A 25299-nucleotide genomic window follows, 5' to 3' on the forward strand; every position below is an offset into this window, starting at 1 on the left:
GATTTACGCCTGCGGGAAACAATTTGAATTTGTTATGTGTCTTTTCTTTCTCTGACAGGATTCGCTTACAGGACATGTATTCGTGTAAATGAGTTATAGATCGGATTGAAAGTGTCTGAGGGAGGAAAAGTGAACAATTAGTTTAAGGCAGTGGCTCTCAAACCAGGGTTGGGAACTCTCCAAGGCGTTGTTGAAAGAATCTAAGGCGCTGTGAGATAATTAATAAGATAAAACATAAGGAAGAAAAAACGCTCTGCTACAGAAATTACTATTATTGTTGTTATTTCTAAGGTACTTCAAATATTTTACGATGTTAGCCACGCTAAAAGCGTGCCTCTGTGCATAGAATAGTCCATCTGACGGTTAGTATTCCAACGAATATTATTATTTAGTAAAGATATTCACATTACCGAAAGGACGAATCTTAATGTTGTTGTTGATCCCCTGACTTTTACTCCAGCGCCACCTTGAGATTTATATTTGTAATTTTGCATGAGGCATAAAAAAATCATTAAGCTTTGTTTTGCTATTTGGAAGTTTGTGGACTGTCTTTACATAAATGAGTTTAATCACTGTCAATTTCAAATGCAAGGGGTTGCACAACGAAATGTAGACGTAGTCCCTTTATGCTCCACAAGAAAAAGATAGTTGTGTATTCCCATGCTTCATGGGTGAAACTTGCACAATCTCACCCAGGCCCAACCATCCAACGATGCTAACGAGCCTCAGTTGTACTTTGTATTCAGTGCTAATTAGCAAGTTATAGCAAACTAACATGCAAAACTAAGTGTTGGAAAACATCAAACCTGCTAAGCTAAAGCATGTTAGCCTTGACAATGTGAGCACATTAGCATGCTGTAGTTAGCGTTTAGCTTAAAGCACCACTGTGCTCTGCAGCGGGTCATCATCAATAAACGTATCCTCTGAAGTGCAGTTGTTTTTCTGGGAAAATATATTTCATTGTCAGATAGTATTTACTGTTTGACTGAGGCCTCTCCCAAGTCTTCCGTTGGGCTGAGAGATGAGATATTGATTTTTGGAGGAGCATGCAATAATTGAGAGAACACATCAGAAACGATTTTCAAACATGTTTGTGGGGTGTTGAGGCCTTATGCCCATGTTGTGTTAACAGCAAATTGACTTCCTCCTCAATGCAGTGAATGCATTTATTTGTCGGGAGCATTGGTGATTGACTGCATTTGGCTTTTAATCACAATAAGCTTCTTTTTTTTTCAGGTCTTTCTGGAGGCATTTTTGAAACATTTCACATTATTTACAAGTTGCTCTGTTGACATGTCTTCTAGGACCAAATCAAAAAAAAAAGACACAAGAACTAGGTTTGAAAAATGTAACTGCTCTACAGCTAAATATAAACCGGAAAAGTCCCCCAGAGGAGGCGAGCCACAGATACAGATCAACTGCAATCTCCTCTACTGTCTTTGAGCTATCCTCCAATTAGATCAGTGCATCATGTCCTGGCATGGCCCATCACTCTGTGCTGACAGCTCCGTGACTCCGGGAGACCCTGTGAAATGTATCAGTGCAGTGCAGTTTCCCCCTCAGTCCTTTCACTGAGATGGTTTCTGTCTCCAGTGGCCACAAGGGAAACAGAATTCCTGTCTAATTTCTTCTGCAGGTTTCTGATAACTTTCAGAGGAACGCGTAGCTCTGATATATTTCTCAACATATCCAACAACTCACTTGGAGGACTGAATCCCCCGACACGGGTTTGTGATAATGATGTCTGCCTTAATATTCTTCTATGGGGGAAAGGGGATTTGGTTTTATTCTAATTGTTCTTCAGTCAAATCAAGTGGAGAATATAGTGATGACTGTTGCAGTGCTGAAATACTTTGTAGCAGCCAGTGATAGAATCCACCGTTGAAGAATCCAGCTACTTTTGCGATTAAATCCTGTGTTTATTTTGTGTCATACCGTTGGAATGGGCTACCCCACAAGGCACACAATAAAAGAGAGGGTGTCAGACTCATAAAATGTCTAGGACTCCCAAAATCTAACAGACAAATGCTGTACAATTGCAAAAGATATCCAATAGTATTCAACAGTTTTTGTGAGCATTTAAGTTCATTCTTTACTTTGGAAACCTCGATGTAGGACTCTGAAATAACACAACAAAACAAACACATTTCAGCGAGGTGAAATAATCTGGACAATGAAGGGAAAAAAAACAAAATGTAGTTTGAAATATCATAATACAACAATATAATATAATAATACAACACAAGGCTGACTCACTCCCTTTTGATCTGTATCTCAGTCTCCCTCAGGAAACCACGTATTTTTCATTTTTATGTGCATTGTAAAAATAATAAACAGTGGTTAATTGTGGCTTTTCATAACTTCAGATTCCTCCAGTAATAAATAATCTTAATAATCATATTTTATATTCTAATAAATCTCTCTCTCTCCAAGTATGATCGGGTCGGAGTATACTGCAACAATACTGCCCGTTTGAGAGTTATTAATTGGCACTAAACACAAATTTCATCTGAGGCTGATGGGAAGGTCATTCATTTTGCAGGTATTCTTTTCTTGATGGTGCTAAATGAAAAGGCACTGGGTCAAGTTATTACAATTCATCCTGAGGGGACCATAAATAGTTGTGGTATCACACCGAATAACAAACATATATCAGCCTCGCGGTGGCCCCCCGGGAAAAGTCAGGGGATCAACAAAGTCACGAGGATTGATCATCTGGGAACCACGAATGTTCCATCAGGGTTAAATGGCAATCCGTCATAATAACTGACAAAACGCATGCTGTTCATCAATACCCAGTTTCCAGATGTAATATCAGGATACGGCTCCAGCTGCAGAACAGTTTGATTTGTCGTTCTTTTAATTTGGAGAGGACTAATGAAAACATTTGCCAAATTTACAGATTACAGAAATGTAAGCAGAGAGAACCAGTGCCATCCTGCTTATTTTGGCTACAGTTAAATCCGGAAAACAAAGCCATATAGGCACCGTGGGACTGTGGAGCATTTGTACTTGTCTGCATGTTTGTTTTCGTGCAGACAAACACGGTCGATTCAAAGTGACTTCCCTTATTGTTCTGGCTGAGGCTCTATATGTTTGTGCATTCAAGTCAATCCTGCACATTTCGGGAAACTGTGACGAACAAACAGAAAGCTCAGAGTTTACACTGTGATATGAGGCAAATATTCTACAAGTAAATACTTGTTCATGTCATTTCCCTATACTTACTGCATAGGTGATGATTGCCAAGAGATTGCACGATCCTTTTCTCTCCGTCTTTCAGAGATCTCTTTAACGGCACAGTGAATTTTACAGACCAATTAGAGCCATTTGAAGAATGGAAGATCTCTGAAAACATAATGAAAGAAACTGTCATAAAGCACACTACTATCATATGCAAATGCATTTAAACTCTCCACTAAATTAAAACTGACTTTTCTCTGTTGCCCTTCTTTGCCAGCCACAATCACAATGATATGTGTGGTCATTAACGGTGAATATAGGACAGGCAGTGAAGTGGACTCCCTGTGGGTCCCAGCATCTGTTGCAGAGGGGTTCAGCACTGCCATGGAAAATTGGACATTTAGGAGCCAGCTGGAGGACCAGTGTGCCCTGCTGTGCCACCACTACTCAGGTGCCCACTGGCTCCATGCCACCACCAGCTAGAAGCCACTGGACCAAAGCAGGCCAGATGGTGCCCTTGCCAACCTAGGAGCAGCCGCTGCGAGCTGCCCACTGCCCACTGCCCATGTCCCCTGCCCTATCATTCAACTCAGGGATGAGCTTAGAGTCAGGATAACCTGAGGTAGAAAGTTTTTTTGAGGGGGGGAAGGGGGTGGGCAGAAAAAGTTCAAGTGAGAGGGGAGTGTGCTTGAATAAAAACGGGCCCTGTTACGTTGCCTGTTTGTTAATGTAAGCAGCTGCAATGCAGAGTCGGAGAATCAGTTGGTATGGGAGAGGATGCTCCGCGGGGAAATAAAGCCATCTCAAGGCTGAACTCATTTGTCCGCAGCTGTGATCTGATAGATAATTATATTAGGAGCTTTAAGTGCTCTTCTGCGATACAAGTATTACTAGCATCTCCAGAGGCACAGGACAAAGTAGGGAGGAGAGGAATCCGTGCAATGGTCCTTTCTCTGCCTCCAAAGATGCGTTTTTGAGGTGTATTCAACACAAGGGGTCTAATTTAAAATCGTGTAACAACACTATTAGTATTGGATCTATGAAAGCCACAAATTAGATTTTACTTATTTAATTTACAGAATCAATCGAACCGAAGTTAGTGTTTTACGGTGGAAGACAAGATCGCAGCAGTATTGATAACCATTTAAACAAAACACTATTAATCTAGTGTGAGATTACCGGGGGTACATGTAAAGCACTGGGTTCACTGTAACCTAATCATGCAAAATATATTTGTTCTTCATAGAAGTTTTTGTAAACTATGTATTGAACTTTAAAAGAAACCATTATTTAGAACTTACCCTTTACTCTGAACCTGATAAGAAACAGAATTCAAGACCACACAACCAAATATTTATACAGTATATCCAGTGCTGATACACTTAAACTGTATTCATTGATTTAACTTTATCATTTTGGAGGATGTAGTGCTTGTTATTTAGCCATCCCTCATTGATATAAATGGAGTGGACAAAATAATAGAAACATGAACATTATAATCTTCATAAAGGTAGGATTTATTGCAGGACTGTTATATTACACTGCATCTGTTTTAGCTAAGTGTACCTAATAAACTAGCAACCGAATGTTGTCTTCGAAACACAATGAATACACACTCGTACATGAGCCACTGACAAGAATTAAATGTAAATGGAAATACTTTATTTCACTATTACACAATAACAAGCTTGAAAAGAAAAAAATTACAAAAAAGGAGAAATGGAACAAAATGCTACAAAGCACCACATAATATAGACAACTCATAAATGTGGCAACGGAAGCTTAAGCTAACTGCTTTTACTCTATCTAGGGTATCATCATCACTGAGAATTCAGAAATCAGCAAAAATGTTTGGACATCAAGCACAGTCATGCCAGTAATAGTAATATCTTACAGATTTATGTAGCGATGATGCAGAGTGGGGAACAGTGATCCTTAAAGGTTCACTCTAAAGTGGAGAGACAGAACAAAGAGAGTGGGTTTGAGGAAACTGTAGTCCATCATCTGTTTGGTATGATAAAGGTCTGCTTTTGGTATAAAGAGGAGTCGAGGGGGCAGACGTGGGTCACAGAGTATTCACAAAAACTGAGGTATGGGGTTTACAATGTAGAGCACACAATAAGAGCTAGAAATCATCAGAAAGGACCTGAAGGTTACATTTGTACAATTGTCTGTATTTGACAATGTGACATTGTATAAATTATACTGATTCGTAACCGCCACCCATCCGGTTCAGCAGGCTAAATCAAATCCTAACAATGCAAACACTATCTGACCTACGCCTGTGAGGAGGACAGTGAGGAGACATAAGGGTGGTGTTACTTTGTTTGTACATGGAGAACACTGTACAGGTGCCTTCAGATCTTCCGGGACTAAAGGCACATGGGGTCCACTGAGCAACAGATGTGTCCATTCTGCAAGTGAGAGGAGAGAGAAGGCAAAGAAACATATTAATGGATCATCGTCACACTTTGACCACATCAAAAGTCTTTGTGGATCTCAACGGTAAATATTTTCAGGTGGCGGCGGTGCTGCAGCATACAGATTCAGTTTGGCATTTAAGATTCCTCTGGGTGTCATTTCGGCACCAACTGATCCGAGGCAGAGTTATTCTACTGAGAGTAGAAAAGTGAGCGGTCTCAGAGTCATTTCGCTTCAAACTAGGGGGACAGATAAACTCCCTTGATCGTTAGAGGTTTGCAGGCACAGCACTGTATGTGCTAAATCACCAAACTGACCAAATCAGAGTGCTCTGAAACTGATTGTACCTGTCCAAAAATAATAAATCCACCCTCGTATATTTGAATTTAATGCAAGTCTTTGACATTTGACATAGCATATATTTAATGGCTGTTAGCATTTTTGAAAGGTGTAGACATCATCGTCAGGCAGGCAGAGAGAAAATATTCCATCCTAGAAACTCAGACAAGGGAGTCAGTCTTTGTGGATTAGTCCTGAAGCCGAGGCAAACAATTTATGCTCACAATTGTTAATGAAGAGGATATTCGGCTGCATAGTTTATTTTTCCAGTGATTGTTCTGTGCCACAAGTCTGAAAACAAAAACTTGTGGAGAGAAGCTTTCTCTGCCCGATTTACTCCAACCAATTATGCGAGTTTGTCTCAGTTTTCTCGATAGAATATCTGAGGCTCTGTACACATTGCTGGTTTGTGCTGTAGCCGAGTCAGAGGTCAAGTTATAAGGGGCTGTCTTTGTCCGAGGTTTCAGTTCATTTTGATTAAAGGAATAGTTCGTAGTACATGTTGGGAAATACACTTACTACTTTAGACGATTGGCTAGAGAGAGAGTCAATGTTGGACAGAGCCAGGCTAGTCCAGTATTTATGCTAAGCTAAACTAATTGGCTGCTAGCTGCTGCTTAATATATAGCAGACAAAGAAAGTGAATACTTGCTCCCTAATAATATCAAACTCAGACTTTTGAAAGCAAACATCTCATTTGTTATACTCGCTGCTCTTTATTGTGCTTTTGAACAAAAAAAAAGCACATTCTTGGAGTATGAATATTGTATTTTCTCTCTAGTCAATCACTATCACATGGAACTATGAGGTCTACACAATAGATTGAGAGTTACTCATTTCATTAACCTCCTTTGTTTATTTGTGCTTTTTTCCGTTACTGCTCTTTAAAATTTGGTGAGATGTGTGTTTCCACCTGCAAACACTTTGTGTGCGGATCAGATTCAGCACACAGACAGCTGAATCAACACCTACAGACACGTTTACCACCATGTGTAGTAAATACAGTCATGAGGTGTCAAAGATGCACAAACTGCCTCCCCAACGCAAAGTCTGGACTACAGTGTACAAAACACGGAGGGTTCTCAATTTCCAAACCATTTTTCTTTGGTGTCTTGTCTCACACCGAACTGTAATTTGCTGTTTCGAGGCTGCCAGCGGGGGGGGGGGGGGGGGGCTTGGTGCCTTACCTTGCACTGGCACAGGGTGCACTCTGTGCCGTGTTTAATCCAGGAGGAGCCGCTGAAGCGTGAGATGTTGTGCTCGTCCGTGCACGTCTTGGTGATGTCGTTGCGGATGGTGTCGGCCTGGCAGGGGTCGGTGACACAGCGGGGACAGCACTCGCCCTCAGGCACCACGGTAAACTCGCAGTCCACGGGCGGGCACGGCAGAGGCCAGCAGTCCACCTGCCCCTGCTGAAGAGCCGGGAGGGAGACAATTTGAGAAAGATAGACAAACGGAAGAAAAAGAGAGACAGTTCGAAATAATAAAATCGCATTTTCCAGCCCAAAACAGGTTATTCATGCAAATACACATATTTCTCCTGACGCTGTATATTTGCATGCCAGAGGGAGCGTCTCCGCTTGATAATGAAAAAAAAGGTTGTTAAGGTACCTAGAAAATATAGATGAGCAGAGCAATCTTCCAACACAGTCAGCAGGTTTTTCTCTTCAGACAGTAGAAGTAAATGTTCCAGCTTTTTAACTGACTTGTTCTCGTCCCCCTCTCTCATTGTTGTTCCCATATTAAATCTCACAGCAAACTTTCAGCACTGAGAGCTTTATTGGATTCCTCCCGCTGCCATTTTCTATTGGCCTGAGAAAACAGGTCATATATGTATACTGTATATATGTGACTTTACACATCCTAACTACTGTACACTATATCATTCTGGCTTGACCCACTTCTGCTTACGCTGCTATCCATGAGCCTTCCTGCTTCACATCTACTCTGGAAATGAAATATGGGCTCAGACTATATATGTTTAAGCGCAGACGCACATTAAGTTACATGAGGCTTGATGCAAGTGTCCCACTGGGGATATTTAATATCACTGAAAATCGTCTGGCTCAGCATTTTAGAAATGTTGTAGTAAATTAGGCCGGCTATAAAGCAAAGGCTCACGCAGCGCTAATGCCCACTCCATGCCTCTGTGTGGTGTGTAAACATTTGAAGTGGGAAATCCCCCCGAGTGGCACTCTTTGCTCGTAGCCAGGGGGAGGGATTGAATGTAGCCTCAGGTATCTGTCCCACGCTGCGAAAAGGGACATTATCATCTTTATGCAGATGTGGCCTAAGATCACAAAGGAGGAAGAGATTTGCTATACAATCAGCTTTTATTTTCCTTTCACAGAGAGCGGTGCGTCATGGAAGCTTGATCAACCTAAAACTGAAGCTGTTCTTTAATCTCTTTGGGATATTTCAAAAGGTTCTTATTTCAATCTGGCTTTTGCATTCGGTGGTCATAGTATCTGTTGTTTAATCTCTTTGCTTTTACTTAGACAGATGTAAGGATTCCCTATGTTCCTCCAGTAGATTAAAACTAGTCATATTATATTTATATTTGCCTGGGAATCAGTCGGCATGTAATCACGCTGTCTTTCTTTCATCCGCCTCGACCTAAAGTGCAACCTATGGCGAAAGGAATTTGCTTCTTTGATCTACTGGTGATTTAACAAGATAGCACATCACAAGGGGCCCATGTGTGCACATTCTGCAAAGGCCATATTCTTGATTTCCAATGATTCCACGGGTAGCGGAGAAGGTCTTGGTCTTGGGAGAATGATTTGCCCATCTGGCTGCTGTCACTGTGTATTTTAAGGCCCCTGCTGAGCCTGGACAGCCATGGCTCTGCTAAGTGTGGCAGCATTCAAGGTTCATTTCACGTCCCTGTCACGCTACCGGAGCCCCGGTACGGTATCGCGCAGCAGCCTTTCTCCCTCGCCCCTTCAAATGCTGCTCTTTATACTGCGTGGCTGGTGGTCTTTTGCTTTGCGTATATGTTCCTGTGCATCTTTAATCGAGTGTGTTCTAAGCCTGACTGTGTGTATGCGTGGATGTATGGAAGCACGAGCATGTGTTATCGCTGTGACAGGGGTGCCTGCATTCTCAAACACGGACTGCATGTGTGTGGACATGGTGAATACCATGTACTTACTCGTGTTTGTATACTGCATGTGTGTGGACATGGTGAATACCATGTACTTACTCGTGTTTGTATACTGCATGTGTGTGGACATGGTGAATACCATGTACTTACTCGTGTTTGTATACTGCATGTGTGTGGACATGGTGAATACCATGTACTTACTCGTGTTTGTATACTGCATGTGTGTGGACATGGTGAATACCATGTACTTACTCGTGTTTGTATACTGCATGTGTGTGGACATGGTGAATACCATGTACTTACTCGTGTTTGTATACTGCATGTGTGTGGACATGGTGAATACCATGTACTTACTCGTGTTTGTATACTGCATGTGTGTGGACATGGTGAATACCATGTACTTACTCGTGTTTGTATACTGCATGTGTGTGGACATGGTGAATACCATGTACTTACTCGTGTTTGTATACTGCATGTGTGTGGACATGGTGAATACCATGTACTTACTCGTGTTTGTATACTGCATGTGCGCGCGTGCTCTGCTGCTGGGACCGGCGCGCCCGCATTCTCAAATGTGTTTGTGTCTGTTTGTGTCAACATATATAAGTGCCGACAGTGTGCACAGCCTCAGCGAGAGTGAAGCCGAGCGAGCCCATTTTCAGCCGACTGTGCTTCCCCGCTGCCTCTCCGCTGAGCAGTGATTTTCAAGCGCCTGTATAATGGCTCGCTGTAAGAAATCTAAAAAGCAACCCTCGGGTCCGGGCATCAGGACAGCATTTTAATGGCGGGGGGGGGGGGGGGGGGGGGGGGTAGAATGGCATTAGTGTTGCTTCTCAGACCATAAATCTGTGGTAGAGTAGAGCCAACTATGGCTGATCTTTAGTAGCAACAAAAGGGGAGAAATAGGGAGGAAAAGGAGCAAAGTGCTTGTCTGAGATCCACAGTGAGGATGATTTGTGAGTCACTCAACAGAAGGAGTGACACAAGTGTGGGTGTGTGGTACAGCCGAGTGTGGTCGTGGCAAGACGTGTTAGAATGTAAAGGATGACATTTGCATTTCATATGCATAATGGCTATGTGTGGTGAGAGAGAGAGAGGCATCACAGGTAGGAGGATTTACTGTTTCTGTCAGGCTCACTGGGAAACACTTGTGTAAACCTTGGAAAAGGTCGACGCAGCAGAAGACCACGAAGAGAATAGTGCATATGTCTCGCTGCGAAAGATTTATACGGTGAACGCAATGTTATTTTGTTTTGTATGAGAAACAGGATTGCATGTAGAGGACAGTCGACACAACACAAAAACACACATGCTGCAAATACTCATCAATCGACACACACAGAGACGATACACAGTGTTACACCTCCCACTCTCCGGGCACACACATTTTCTCCTGTTCTCTCAACCTTGGAAGAGTCCTTCAATAAAGATGTATAATTCCATCAAAGCAGACAACCGTCCTTTGAGTTCTTTAAAATCTCAGTAATCACTCACTCCGTTTCCTCTGCCACGAGTTGTAAAAGCAATCTTCATTTTTTCTCCTCTCGGCAACCTTCCTATTCACCTCTTAATCACTCCATAGCTCTCCCCGCAAAACTTCTCTCTTTGACTTTCTTTACATAGCGCCTCTATAATTTGCGAGCATTTCCATGGAGACTGGAGTATTTGTTGTCTGTTGTGTTGGCACATAGATGAATGCTTATGGTGTTTTTCTTGCTGTCACCGCAAATTGCTCTTGATAAAAGCATCGACTGGATTCATGCGTCGTAAGCTTTATAAACATGTGGGGGCTTATTTATCCAGCCCTACTTACCAGGCACTGGCACTGCTGGCAGTTCTCCACCCATGTGTCCCCGCTGCCGTAGGTGAGCAGGCCGTTCTGGTGCAGACACTGGCTGCTCAGTCGAGGGTCGCACTCTGGGCAGCAGAACAGGTCGGCGTTGGGGTTGTCGCAGTCGCAAACCATCCTGCGGCACATCACCTGGCCGGCCTGGGGCGGGGGAGCACAAACCCATATATCACGTGAACACACACGTACCGTGCATGCAATGCACAAGGCCATTTGTCTGATGGGATCGTTAAACATGTATGTTGATCGTAAATATTGTAACAAAGGCTGTGTGTAGCCTGGCAACTGATTTGAAGCTCTGTTTTATGGCTTTTCAGTCTGAGGGGAAAGACACACACGATTTAAATATTGTTTTATGAACACTGAAGCTCAGTGGTTCTTCAGGAGCTGCTGGTTATTAGTGTGGCGTTTGAAGAAGTGCTACTTGGCTGTCTAGTGATTTAAGGTGCCTTCCACATACAGGAACTGCTCTGGGTCTGAACTCAACTCATTACCTTCGTCACATACTTCTCTCCCACTCACATCTGATGGTGCCACTTTAATGTGCAACTACACATGCAAACAATTAGTTGATACATTGTTTTTTTTCTGGCATTTTAAAGCCTTTATTCGATTATTGACAGAAGAGAGATGGCAGCAAATGAGAGGAGAGAGAGAGAGAGAGAGAGAGAGAGAGAGAGAGAGAGAGAGAGAGAGAGCAACAACTCTATACCAGCAGGTTCTTCAATGTCCAAATATTATTTTGTGCAGTAGTTTTTCTATATTTAGGATTCTGGACCACTTGCCCTGGAGCTGCAGCGATATCAATTAAATAAAAGTAGTTTCATTTCTGAAATGTTATAGAAATTAGCTTCCCCCGCTTATTAAAGACGCACTCGAGTGCTAAACCCCACCCATCTGGTGCTCCAAGCAGATTGAAACAGTGAACTATTTGCATATTGCATGACCTCAGTCTGGACACATCCCAGTCTTTGTCTTCTCTGTGACGTTTGACCTTGGTTTCTCCCATCAGTCAGTCGCAGCTCTCCGTCTAATATCCAGCTGTGTCCGTCTAAACAATAACATGTTTACCCCTCTGCTTCTTCAGTCGCTCAGTACAACTAATTTTGACGGGCAGCTCTTCAATCTCTCAAATCAATTAATATGACTCATTTAATTAAGGAGCCATTTCTGCCCTGGTCCTTTGTAATCAAATGAATAATTTGTTGCTTGATCATTCACTACCGACACTAATCCACTATAATCACCTTCCACTTCTGCCAGACACTTGGCATTACTTTGAGTGAAACGCTGAAATGCAAAGTATGACTGGTCCATGACCTGATAATCATGGAGAGAAAATGTGTTTGGGATGATAGAGTGAGTGTTGTGGACCAACTGTTCCCGGATGCCTTGTCACTGGGGTGTCAGAAATCAATCAAAGCAACTACATCAAAAGCTTGAATCACTCTGGTTCACCTTTGAAAGTCACTACGTATAGCTCATCCTGTACTTTAATGTAAGTGCTTATCACAACAGCACAAGTACAAGACAAGCAAGCCTGATGACACATAAATGACACACATTGCTTGTTTAAATAAATACCAGGAAGTTTTAAGGTAGTCCAGAGCTGTTTTTGGTGTACAACAAGCCCTATCTTCATTTCTGATTCTGTAACTTAAATTGGAGTTGTGCTTCTGGTGACCCGATGAAGTCCAATGTTCTTTTTAGCTCTGTTTAGTTGTTAACTTTGTCTGCTGTTGGGTGCTGGGAAGGTAGCGTATGCACAGTGGAGCTGTTTAGCTGAAAACCGCTGCCTTCTGTGGCCATCATATTAAAACATGAGGTGAAAGACACTGTCTGTAGAAGTGACTCTGACCGAAATGTTGGTAATAGTTACCTCTGGGTTCATTACCACGAGCGACCCCTTCTACACCACACTAGCCACTAGTCAATGTTTAATTTAGACTCTTTTCAGATAACTATAGTGAACGAAAGAGCAAACTGGAACCTGGAAATGCTCCTGGAGAATTGACTTCACAGTCACGACTCTCATGGGTTATTATAATACTTTTTACCTAAAGGTGGCATGACATTGGTCTTTCATGCACAGTCACGCCATGTCTGATTAAAATAATCTCTTCATCCATTGCACCACTGTGCTTCCATCTTTTTTTTTTTATAAATATCACAGACTGGTTCAAGGGGAGAAGTATGATTACAGGACAAAACAAGGAGACTTTTTTTGCTGATTGGCACTGTGGGAGACGTCATCATTCATAGCGAAGAACAGGTTTACAGTTTGTTATTCTTTGTTATACTCTAGAATAGCAGAGAGAGAATAAACAAAGAACAGAAACTCAATCATAGACCAGTTGGGTGCACATGCAGTAATACAGAGAGGGAACATCCTTACTCAACTCTCTACGGCACTGGGCACATTTATTCTGTGTCTATCTGCCTCTCAATCTTTCTCTTATCTCATCCATCTTTCCACTTCTGTCCATCTCTGTCTATTTCAGCCAGTCCATCTACCTCTGCTTTGGCTTCTCTCTGTCTGTCTCAGCCATCTCTGTGATGTTCATGTCCATCTCCTTCTGTTTCTTACCTGGCAGGAGCACACAGAGCACCTGTCGCTGTCCAGCACCCAGATCTGCCCACTGTGCTTGACCTTGTTGTCATGTATGCAGTCCCCGGTGCAGTTGTGCCCGTGGGGGCACCGGCAGTCGTAGCCTCCGTCCAAGTTGAAGCACACTGTGTCGTTGGCACAGGTGTTCCTCCCCGTCTTGCATTCATTAATATCTGCGGGGGGGGGGGGGGGCACAAACAAAGATGACATCATACATATGCTCAGTGCAGAACCACAGTTTATGCATGGCTTATGGAAATGGGGCCGATTTTTTATTACAAGCGTTTTAATATTTGCACTAGTAACACGGGGACAAGGTCCTCTTGGCCAAGACAATGACCTGCTCTATGCACCCGTAAGTTGCAGCTCAAATGCAGCTGTAAAATGTAGCAAAACAACCTTTTTCTGCTCCAGGATGAAACATACAGTGTATAACTGTAATGTAACCCAGAAACCTACTTTTGGTGAAATTATACCTTTGCTTTGTGAAGCCTGGGCAGGTTCATTTTTTTTTTTTTTTTTGAGAGTGCCTTTAATGCGCTTTTTTTTCCTGCCTCTGCCAACTCACACTGACAGGCAAGATGGGGTCAACGAGTCGAGCAGCGCTAGTACTATTGTTACAGGCAATGCTTCGATGTTGCTGTAGATTGAGGGTTTCCATTTTTGACAGCTGACACTTCTCCTGACAGGCTGTATCAGAGAGAATGTTACAGAAAATCAGCAGGCTGCAAAAAAGCAAAAGCTTTGGGAGGGAAACACACTGATAATGACACACCTATCCAATCATACCACTATTTACAGGAGTGTAACGACAGTTTTTGATGGCGGGTGACTCACATACTTCAACCAAGTTCATTATAAGGCACTATTTTCAGTGCTTGCTTCTCTAAGCTCTCAACCCTGAATCTAGAAATCAAAGAAAAGACCTTTTAATCTGTGATGGGACTGAGATGTAAAATCAGGGGCCATTCAATAGGAAATTAATGGGGTGTGTTCTAGTAATGGGGCATTGTGGAGCCATAAGATCCAACAACATCGTATAATCAACGTCATATTCTTGCAATGCTAAAAACCATGAACCAGAATTCAAACCTCATTTGAGTGTAAGAGCTCTGAAATCTGAGGTGATGTGACATTGTCATGTTGACGATTGTACGTCCAATTGGCATCACGACTTCCAAAGGTCAAAGGTACATTTAAAAATGTAAATTTTTGCACACAAAATGGAATGTTTTTTTCAAACCTAATCAACGTGCATGGGGATATACTATCCTGAAAAATAAAGAAATAAAAAAATAATAATAATTTCATCATCAAAATTGACCGTTTCACACGAGATGAACTCACAAGTGATTGCTCTGACTTATCCAAGTTGCAATCCTAAAAAACGCAATAAAAGTGAAACCTTTTTCACCATCACTGTGTGTATTTCGGTAGTGATGGTGGACCACTCACCTACGCACGATTCCCCACTGGCGGAAAACAAGCCGTTGTCATGGTATCCATCACGGCACTCACAGTGGTACCAGCCGGGCAAGTTGACACAAGTGGATTTACCATCACACTTGACAAAACCGTCCGCACACTCATCGATATCTGAAAAGAAGAGCAAGAAGACATGACATACAGTCGCTATCTTGTTGCTTTCGAAACATGCTCTTTACAGTGAATGAGCTATTGATATTGAGCTCCATTCTTGCCCGGTAGGCATTTTCAACATTGACTGACTTATAATTGATACAACAACGTGTCTGGCGTTTGAGTGAATCCAGTCCGTAGGCTTCATTGATCAAACGCAGCTGCGTAGCCAGAAAAGGACATCTGTATCAATAAAAGATAGCAGGGAATGAATGAAGGGAATGATTGAATATAACAAGCCTATTCTTAGAAGACAGAGATTTAATGGGCTTCCATTTTGAAATGCCAGTAAAAAAAATCCTACACAGTCTACTCCTCCAACGTATGCAGGCAAACAAATAAAGTCTGAGGTGTGTGTACACTGTTATTGAACTTTACTTGGACAATAGGAGTTAATATGAGGTGACGTGTGGAGAAGCTCATCAAAGGGCTTTAACGCAGCTTCTAACACATCCTGTGGGCGGTTGTCAATAGATGGAGCTCGTGTTTGTTTTCACAGAGCTCCACTTTGAAATATCCTTGACTCTGCCTCCTCCTTCAGCTCTTGTCTTTAATAAAAGACTTTGATTACATGCTCTGACGCTCTCCTCGCTGTATTTTTTCCCCCTCTTGCTTCTCCTTTTCACTCCCCGTTTCTGTGTACAACAGGCCAACATCCAACCCTTTTGTTTCAACAAGGGGCCGGGCAACCTTTCTGCAAACATCAACCAAGAACAAATCTAATATAATTTCCAACAATGAGCATAATACAAACAGAGAGACGGATCACTCTGATGTTTCAGCTAACATTTAATTAAACTGAGGGCCAGGCCCACACCAGAGAGGAAATAAAGCCTGTTATGAGACAGTAGCGCTAAATATGTTAGGCCCAGACATGCACCGTGATTAAATGTGTCTGTATAGTCTGTGATGTTTTTTTCTGCATGATGCATGATGCTCTGCTCTCATTATGAAAATGGCAGTGTGCCGTGTCTGACCTTCTATACAACTGCCTGCGACAGTATCCCCCATAGAGCGACAGACAGGCGGGCTCATGGTCCCCCACCGCCCAGGCAGTAATGGGATTAAGATCTATTGGCTAATGAGCCCACAGCCTTTTTAATAGAATTTCTGCAGCAGATTAACTGTTGATGAAATGTCCTGCAGATTAGGGCCTTATCTATTCAAAAATGACCCGTATTTGTCTGAGAAGCAGGTTTGCTTAAAAAACCTGCAGCATATTTCTTTTTTTTCCACGTGGCAGACTTTAAAGGAAAAACTCACATTTTACTAATTACATTTGGTGAGAGCGGAGCACCTTATTTTCTCCCCTCAGGTCAGCAATGCTGGGTTAAAAGGACACTGCTTCAAAATCACGAGTCTACAGCAGATACTCTTAACAAGCCCATCTCTAAAAAAAAAAAAGAAAGGAATATGAATTCTCCCCACTCCTCAAGAAAACATCCAATGCTCTTTGCTGCCTGTGAATTTCAGTGTGATAAAAGTGCAGGGAGTTTTTAAAGGGAAGAGCTGCATGAGGTCTGCCGGTATAAAAACAAAACAAAACAATGGAGCTGAATCTGTTTGGATCATCCTCTTCTCCCCCATAAGGCAGGATGAAACCGTTCAAAGTACAACGGAGCAGTCGGATACTATTTATAACAGACACTGATGGTTAAGGGTGTCTAAAAATATGCAAATAGCTATTTTCAGCTAGTTTCATTCAGGTGTTTTTAAAAACTTGACTGTCTCGCTATAACAACAGAGGGTTACACCCTCAACAAAAGACTCAACGTTTTCTCTTTTTACCGAGCCAAAACTGTCAGCTACGATTATGCCCCTCAGCCTGCTGTCAAATCAGCATTGAAAGCGCGGCGGCGTTTTAGGACGATGAAACTCACTGTTGTCGCACCTTGGACTTGACAGGATTGAATGTGTGAGGTACAGCAAGGATACAACATGCTTCCAAAAGTCTTGCCTTCTCTTTCATCGTCTGGCGTAAAGGATAATGGAAGATCATTGTAATCAAATCATCAACAGTGACAATCAGACAAGGGCGCTGCCTGAAAGCTCTGTCTCTACTGAATCATGAGGCTCTAGCTTTAGTGGAATCGTAGATGTGGATGGCGCAGTATTTTCACTTGTTAAATCATGTCATGTTTTTCTTTCTCTGCTCTGGAAAACACAAACAAAAATCAAATCCGGCTTTTCCGAATCCATCTCCTAGAGAGGTCAAAGCCACGGAAGAACAGTTATTTTGGAGTTACCTTGCTGACTGGAGGATGTGGAAACTGACAAGAGAAAAACCTACACAAAGAGAGGAGGATGAGGACGGGCTAGATGAGGAGGAGAACAGGAAGGAGGAGGAGGAGGAGGAGGAGGAGGGCGACGATGAGACAGACTGCAGTTAGCCTACTCGTTATCCTAAGTGGCAGCCTGGAATCAAGGGCTCTATTACGCCAGCTCTCTGAGGACAAAGTGAGGAACAAGCAGTCGGTCTTTCTGCACCCTCCTGGGCATTGTTATGCCACTCTGCCCTGACCACCTCCTCCTCCTCTCTTTCTTCATCCTCTGCCTTCGCCTTTCCATGTGTTCCCTTTTTTCACTTCGCCCGTCTACCTCTGCCTCAGAGCTCAGGCAAAAACAGAAGTGCCCTCGTCCTCACCTTTCCACATCGCTGCAGTTTGCTCTCTCTTTGAGCAGAAAAAGACAGAGTTTAGAGTTTAGTCTCGCCTGCCCTCTTCTCTTCATCCCTCCCTTTCATTGTCCCAGCTCCCTCCAACCTCTCCACTTCGTCCTCGCCTCCTATTCTGATGCTGGATAGGTGCAGTTATCTGCTATTACCCCGTCATTCTTTCCTCGCTTCCCTCCCCACGTCTTTCACCCTCTCTGACTGACAGACAGCCCTGGGGGTTGCCGTGCGGTTTCTACGGTGTTGCAGCACTGTTACCGCTACCACACGTACATCTCCCGTACAGTAACCTAATTCAAACTGATTTCCATTCCCATAGAGGTCTACCTGGTAATCCTGATCGGCACCAGGAGGCATTCTTCAAAGACATCTCTGGATCTTTACTGAACCTTCCCTCCTGCTCTTAAGTCGGATGCCATTTAACAATGAATGGATTTAAAAATTAGCTGAATTTGTCATGTCAGATCACGTTTACAATGACGGCTGAGAAAAGGCTGCAGAACCTTTGAGTCGATAATAATGTCTACAAAGCTTTTATCGGCACGTGCGCGACACAGCGATCAGGTAAGAAATGGATTCCTGATCCCTGCTCTTTAATGTACAGCAAAGTGTAATTGAGTGATCGTCACCGGTCCTCAGTCTTCATTAAGAGAATGAGCAAACTCAAGTAATCAATCAATCATCATGAAACCCGAGGCAAATTGAGTTACACACTGGATTCCTGAAGATGAAACAGACACTGAAACGCAAATCCATATCTGCAAGCACTTGAGTGGGAGAGGGGATGAGTAATCATGGTAAATTGAAAACAAGCCTCGTGAACAATCGGTAGCTGCAAGCGCATACAGAACTGCAATCGCTCTCCATCACGGTGAAGTTCCATCACCCTCGAACTGAAATCACCATTTGTAAACTCATCTTTGCAGTCAAAACATGTAAAAGTGAATTTCAGCGTGATTGTTGTATTTTTGGAAGTAAAAAACAGTTTTTTAGAGATTAATCAGAAATACTCTGTGTCATGTTTTCAACGCTGCCGATCGGGGCTGGAGCCTGTAAACACCTGCGACTATTGACGAGTCAGTCCCGGGAAAGAATACCGATTGTAACCTTTCACACTAAAGACAAAGGCAAGATATTAGTGTGTGTTTGTGTGTGTGTGTGTGTGTGGGGGGGTCCACTTACACTTCAATGTCCTACAGTGGCCTGGCTAATTAGCTTTCAAGCTTGCAAAATCATGTTAGCAGTGCAGAATTCACCCACAGACAGAGAAACTGGTATATGAGCGGAGAGATTACGAAAACAAAAAAATATACAATTTTCACTTTGGGAGGCTGTTTTCTTTTCTCAAAAGAGAGCGAAGAATATGCAATTTACAGAGCAGATCTGTATGCTGCAGCAGAAAAAAAAAAAGAGCAATTTAATTTCCATTGGCCTTTAAAAAGCAATGTAGCCGTCCCGTGTCCAGTGCGGCAGCTATACAGCAGCAAGCTATCCCTGGGAGATGTGTCATTTAGGTAGAAGCAGCAGGTTGCGCTCAGCTCAACGACAGCTCCGGCCATTAGCAGGGCCTAATTAAGACACGCTAATTAGGGGTGATGGAGTGAGGGCTCTGTAAGGCCGTCCGTAAATAAATAATGAATACATAATCACTGTGCTTAAACAAGCCGCTTGAGCTTCAACAGTCACAGGCCCCCGGGCCATGTGGGTAAATCGTAGAGCAAAAGCGGGAGAGAGCTGCAGCGATGCATCATGGGAGCTGTCAAGGGGCGCAAAAAAATTAATATGGTTTTAAATATTCACTAGCCGTGCCTGAGAGTCGAGTGGGTGGCGCCCAGGGGAGATTTCAACTATGATGAGGTTGTGATGTTTTTTTTTTACTTGCCTATTGTGTCATACACGCTGTGGCCCTCGCTGTTCTTACTTATACAACAGCAGAGCACCAGCAACTGCTATAGCAACGTTTCTGTGCTGTGCAATTGAACCTGTACAGGCCAGTTTGTCGTGCACATGTAGCCGGCCTTTACTTGTATCACATTCACCTGACTATATGTTTCATCACGATCTATCTTCATGCTTGTGTGACTCTGGCTGTTTCTTTGTCTATCTGTTGCTTTGACATGTCAGACAGTGTGTTTAGTTGTTGTTTTTTATCTGTCTAGTCGGTGTTTTTGTCCCAAACCCCGACAAGCTTCCTGGAGCTCGACATCAATGTAAATGAGGTCTGAGGGAACAAATTGTTTGTCTGGCCCTGTTCGTCTCTCTGTCCTAGTCAATAAGCCAGCGTGACCTCAGGGCTCCACATCCGTCTCTCACTGCCTTCAAAGCTTCCTCATGAACTCACTGGCCATCCACTTGTCCCCTCCCATCCGCCTCCCCATATTCTCCCTCACTGCTATTTTTTTCCCGTTCCATTTTTACATCTCATAATGAATCACCTCCGTTTTTTCCCCCCCCCTCTTCCTCTCGTCTTATCTCCTCTCATCTGCTATCACCCAATAATTAAATACCCTCTCCTTTCTTCACTTACCAACTGTTTCTCTACACTATGTCCTCTTCAAACTTCGCTTCTCTCTTCCTCCTCTAACTTATCTTCCTTCATCTTTCCTTAAAGAACTCAGAGAAATGCAAAGTTAGAGAAAAGGTTGTAAAAATGAATTGAATATTGTATGGAAGCTCTGATGAAAAGGAGCCGTTTTGCTTACATAAACAAAACGCTCCCCTCTTTAGATCACACCTCTTAATCAGAGTTTCACTTCAGATGAAGCTGTGTGCTGGTGAATGACCACGACTTGAGAAAATTAGTTTATTTTCTTACCAATAAAACGTGAATTTACAGTGTAGGTGTAAAACACCAGGGGTCTCTGATGGTGCTCCCGAACATAACCCTTCAGGAGTGTGTAGGAGTCACAAAACTAAATTGCATCATTAACATTGAACATAAAAATCTTTTATCTCTTTCTCCTTGTCCTTAAAGATCACTGTTGATGCTGAACTAGCCTCCCTGTGATTCAGTGCCGCTGATGATTAAAAGGCCTCGTGAGGACAGATGAATTGAAAGATGAAAGGGAGAGGTGTCCGTCCACAGGATCTGATCAAAATGCTCTTCTCCCTTACGCAGCCCACAGCATCCTTTGCGAAGCTAGCAAGAGGCCATCCAAGGACAGCAGGGATGGCCATTAGTTATAGAACTGACAGCGTAGTGACAGAACATTTTAACTGGTGGCAAAGCACCCTGACAAGCTTAGAGGGTCTTGAAAGGAGCAGATAATGAGCTGAAAAAAAAAAAAAATACAAACGCTATCTCCCCATTCTTCTCAAAGAAACAGTTCAGCAAGGCAGTCAATAGACACACTTCTGAGGCCAAAACAGAAGGGGTTGTCCACAGATGTTACGTCCAATTATTTATCGGCTGATGGAAAATCTTCACAGTCCTGAGCCCTGTTTCCTAAAAGCATCTTAAAGCTAAGATGATCATAAAAACCCTTGTTATGAATCTTCTTACATTTGCGAGGTATTTTCTAAAAGCATCGTAACTCTTAAGACTCGTAGATTACAAGTTCCCCCGGCTCATTTTGCTTTCAGATGACACTACGACATGATTTATTGAAAGCATTTACGGTTTCGTTGTATTTTATCGTTTCGCCTGTACTGTTATCAAGACTATGTGTATGTAAGTGGGGTTTTATGCAACATGAGTGAATATCTTTAAACAATGCATAAGTAAATAGCCCCGTAGGCTAGAAAATGGAAATGACCGTGGAAAAGAAGAATTTAACCTACTTTTCAAGGAAATATTTATAAAATCGTTGATTTGCATCTAATGGCCATGAATTGTGCATGTTCTGAGAATTTCCAAAGCCTCTTCTTCATCGGTTTTGCAAAAAGCACCCAGTGCAAAGACATCCAGAGCAGCCTTCACGATGATGGATACATTTCAATGGACGGAGGTGTAATGTCTTTTTCAGTGCACCCTTTAAGTAAATGTTTTGTTTTACTTACATTGCCTAAACCTATGCCTTCAATATTATATTAATCTCATTTTGCCGTAGTGCCACTTTTCCTGATCTTCTGTTCTCTCTTTCAATATCTTCCTTTCTTGCTTTTAGTGTTGAGTTTTTTTAAACTATGCACATCATTTGAAGCTGCGAGCTGGAAGGATGTGATTGTTGACTAACTTAGACTACATTTACATTGTGTGCTCAATGGTTCTAAGTTCTCTTTTGCCTGTTTTAAAGTATGCTTTGCATGTTTATGTATATTAAGGGTCTAAATATGTATTGGGAAATAAGGCCAGGGTCAAAACATTGTGGCAACTTTGCTTCTCTGCACCTATTAAATGTCAAAACAAAAGATATTACCTGCAACATGAACCCAAATGAAACGGGATATAAAATAGGATTTACAACCAAATAGTACACTGACCGCAACGTCAACAACATGAGTTGATTTTACCACATCAGAGAAATTCATTTACAGGTAAGTAATCAATCACAGAAAATAATAACCTGACTCATTCTAGCTGGCATTCGAACGCGAGCAGGTTGAACAAGAACCATCAGAGGCTTTAACAGACATACTTTACTCTGAAACATCCTAATAGGTAGTAGTAACGTGTATCTGGAGAAGTTAATGGACGCCTATTTTGCTGAAAACCTAATATTCCAGCATTTGCCCATCTCTCACCCAAGCCATATAAGGAGTGGAGCTAGCCTGAGGCTAACACATTGACTATGCGGCATGTTCGGGGCACACATTACATGGCTGGCCCTGCGTACATTTATATCCACGACTGAAGAGTATGTGCCCTGCCGCAGCTGTGTCCTGCATAATTCATGATGTGTCAGAGTTCTCCGCTAGCTGGTGTCTGTCTGTCAGCAATGCGTGTCCCCTGTCCCTCCCCATCCATTCCCCTTGAATGGTAATGACAAGCCACCAAGCGCACACATTCAGTCACAAGAAGATCTTAACTCAAACTGAAAACACACTAACACGCATCCTCATAATTGTACAGACAAAAATGTACACAAATGATTACGCATACGTACACTGCAACACACCGACGTACAATAATCCAAAATTGGGAGGCACGTTGACAATCGGCAAACTGTTCAGCGCCTTCTCGTCCGTAAATGTGTGTGTGCGTGCGTGCTCACAGGCGTGCGTGTGTCTATCCGCACTGCCTTGAGGAACTCCTGTTCGGTGTCTTATGACAGGCCGTCAGTCTGCTGTTGCAGCAGCAGAAGTGCTGGAGTCCCTGGGGAGGCCTCTAAAAGCTCACAAGGTTCTGGGGGTGGGGAGCCCAGACTTAGTGAAAGCTTTTCCATGTTCATCCACCCAGCTCCGCTTCTCCTCCTCCTGCTGCACCGACTCCACCGGCCTCATTCCGCATCCAAATGCAGAGAAAACCCACTAACCCCTGGCCTCCCACCACCCATCTCTCTCATTGCGTTTCCCATTCCGTCGCTGCATCTGTCAGTTTTTCCAAACATCTCTGTATCTTCCTTTCCACTTCACCTCCTCTCACCCCCTCCCCTCCCGGTCGTTACTTCTCTTTCCTCTCCCTCCTCGAATTTTGCATCTGCCACTCTCTCGGTACGTCTCCATCCCGTCTCCCCAAACTATCATTCTCACCCCCCTGCTGCCTTCCCATCCTCCCCACCAGCAGAGCAGCATATCCAACAGTACATTAACCTCCATACAGCTCTGTGAGCTTCACCAGTAAACACTTCCCTCAGTGGGAGCTACTGTCACACTGCGAGGAGACAATAAGACGGACTCCCCCTTTCGCACTGACTGACTGCTGAAGTCTCTAAACGGTGCCAGAGGCTTTGGCCCTGTAGCATGGGGCCCTGACGGTGGTCCTGGACTACTAAACCTGAGGAAAAAATTAGCACATGACGATGGCAGCTGTCACAGAGCTGACGAGAATGGGAAGAAGTGAAATAGTGAGAGGGAGGAGAGAGATGCGCACTGAAGCGGCAGCAGTGGTGACAAACATCTTGTCGCCTGAGGCATGAGGAGCGCGCGAGAGATTCGGCGTGCGTGCGAGCGCTTGTTTGTTTGTGTTTGCGTCCCGTACCTCGAATTCTAATCAGCCTCAATGATGAGCGGAGGGGGAGCCTAAAAAACACTCCGATCCCTGAGCCACCAATCTCTCATCCCCTTATTTCCCTCATGGTGTGGTTAAGAAAGAGACAAGTGACTTAATGGAGAAATGGGTTTGCAAACAGTTATTTTTCTCTTACATCGAATGGAGAAAAGAACGACTTAAAGGGCTGGTTCATCCAAAACACAGTAGAATACGTCACTCACGTCTTGTTCAACACTTTTGGAATCATGCTGGTTCACTTTCTTAAGAAAGAGATGCCCCTCTCATATTTGTATGTTAAATATGGCGCTGTAGACAGGAGACAGTTAGCATAGCATAGAGACATATTGGCTAACTGATATCTTAGCTCCGTCAGACGGTTTAACTGGCTAAGTGTAAGAAATGACTTACTGGAGTCAGTGGTCACTTCACTGGTGCAGCACATAACCTCCTTAAAAACCACAACGTTTTTAATGTTGTGACCACCATAAACAATATTTAATTCACCTGCAATAAATTGGGGTGAAGGAAGAAATCATCAGAAAACCTACAAATCAAAAAAAGGAGTTGCATCAAGTTTCATTCTTTTTCTAAAATTTAAGTTTTGGGAATTTCCTATAGATAAAAAACAAATGAGGCTGTGCTTCTTGGACATGACAGAAATGTCCCTTATCTGTGACATTGTGTGATATTTACTGATTATTGATGTAATGACGGAGCTAAATTATCCTTTATTATTAATAAATTCTTGTCTGTTGGTCTTGTTCTTGTTTTTCATGTAGCCACTTCAATGGGCTTTTAAAATTCTGTACTTGTGTGCTTTGACTTTTTAGGGAATTAATTTTCTTTTTTGTGGACAGAGATATCCATCATTTAAGAACAAATCTAAAACCTAACCATGATATGATTGATCTGGTGAAAATAGAAATATTTAAAAAACGTACTCCACAACAAAGACATGTTTCCTACAAAACGCATTCATTTTTAGAGCTTTTTGGAGACCGACTGATGAATAGAATCGCCTTGGACAAATCTTTTGTATGTTTTAGAAGATTCCTTCTTTGATGGATTCTTCTGTGACTGTTTTTTGAGACGCGGGACACTCACAAAAGAGAGTAAAGTGAGAGAGGGAGACAAAGAGTGAAAGGCAGGGATCTAAAACACTATAGAAGGTAATGAAATGTGTGATTGCCTGGACCATGCTATTACTAAGGAACGAGGTCCTCAGAACTCTCTGCTGCAAAACGGGAAGGATGATAAGTCATTATGGTTAGGTGTGTTAACACATTCTCAGTAGCTTTACACACACACACACACACACACACGCACACTATTCCCCTTCCTCAGCTTCTCAGAGCAGCACCATGAGGAAATTCATTTACTTTAAAGCGAGCAG

General features: G+C 42.8%; 1 protein-coding gene across 1 annotated transcript in view; it reads right to left on the bottom strand.

The window, feature by feature from the left end:
- Positions 1-5555: 5555 nt before the first annotated feature.
- nell2a (neural EGFL like 2a) overlaps positions 5556-25299 on the bottom strand; it is a 68437-nt gene continuing 48693 nt past the window's right edge. The window contains exons 16-20 of the mRNA XM_076089969.1: positions 14962-15102; positions 13486-13679; positions 10863-11039; positions 7131-7355; positions 5556-5597 (exon numbers count right to left, since the gene is read on the bottom strand). Of these exons, the coding sequence (XP_075946084.1) occupies positions 5556-5597; positions 7131-7355; positions 10863-11039; positions 13486-13679; positions 14962-15102 (779 nt within the window). The remainder of the gene's footprint in view (positions 5598-7130; positions 7356-10862; positions 11040-13485; positions 13680-14961; positions 15103-25299) is intronic.

This window comes from Anarhichas minor, unplaced genomic scaffold (genome assembly GCF_050575085.1).
Source record: "Anarhichas minor isolate MPS153535 unplaced genomic scaffold, ASM5057508v1 ptg000011l, whole genome shotgun sequence".
NCBI classification, from domain to species: domain Eukaryota; kingdom Metazoa; phylum Chordata; class Actinopteri; order Perciformes; family Anarhichadidae; genus Anarhichas; species Anarhichas minor.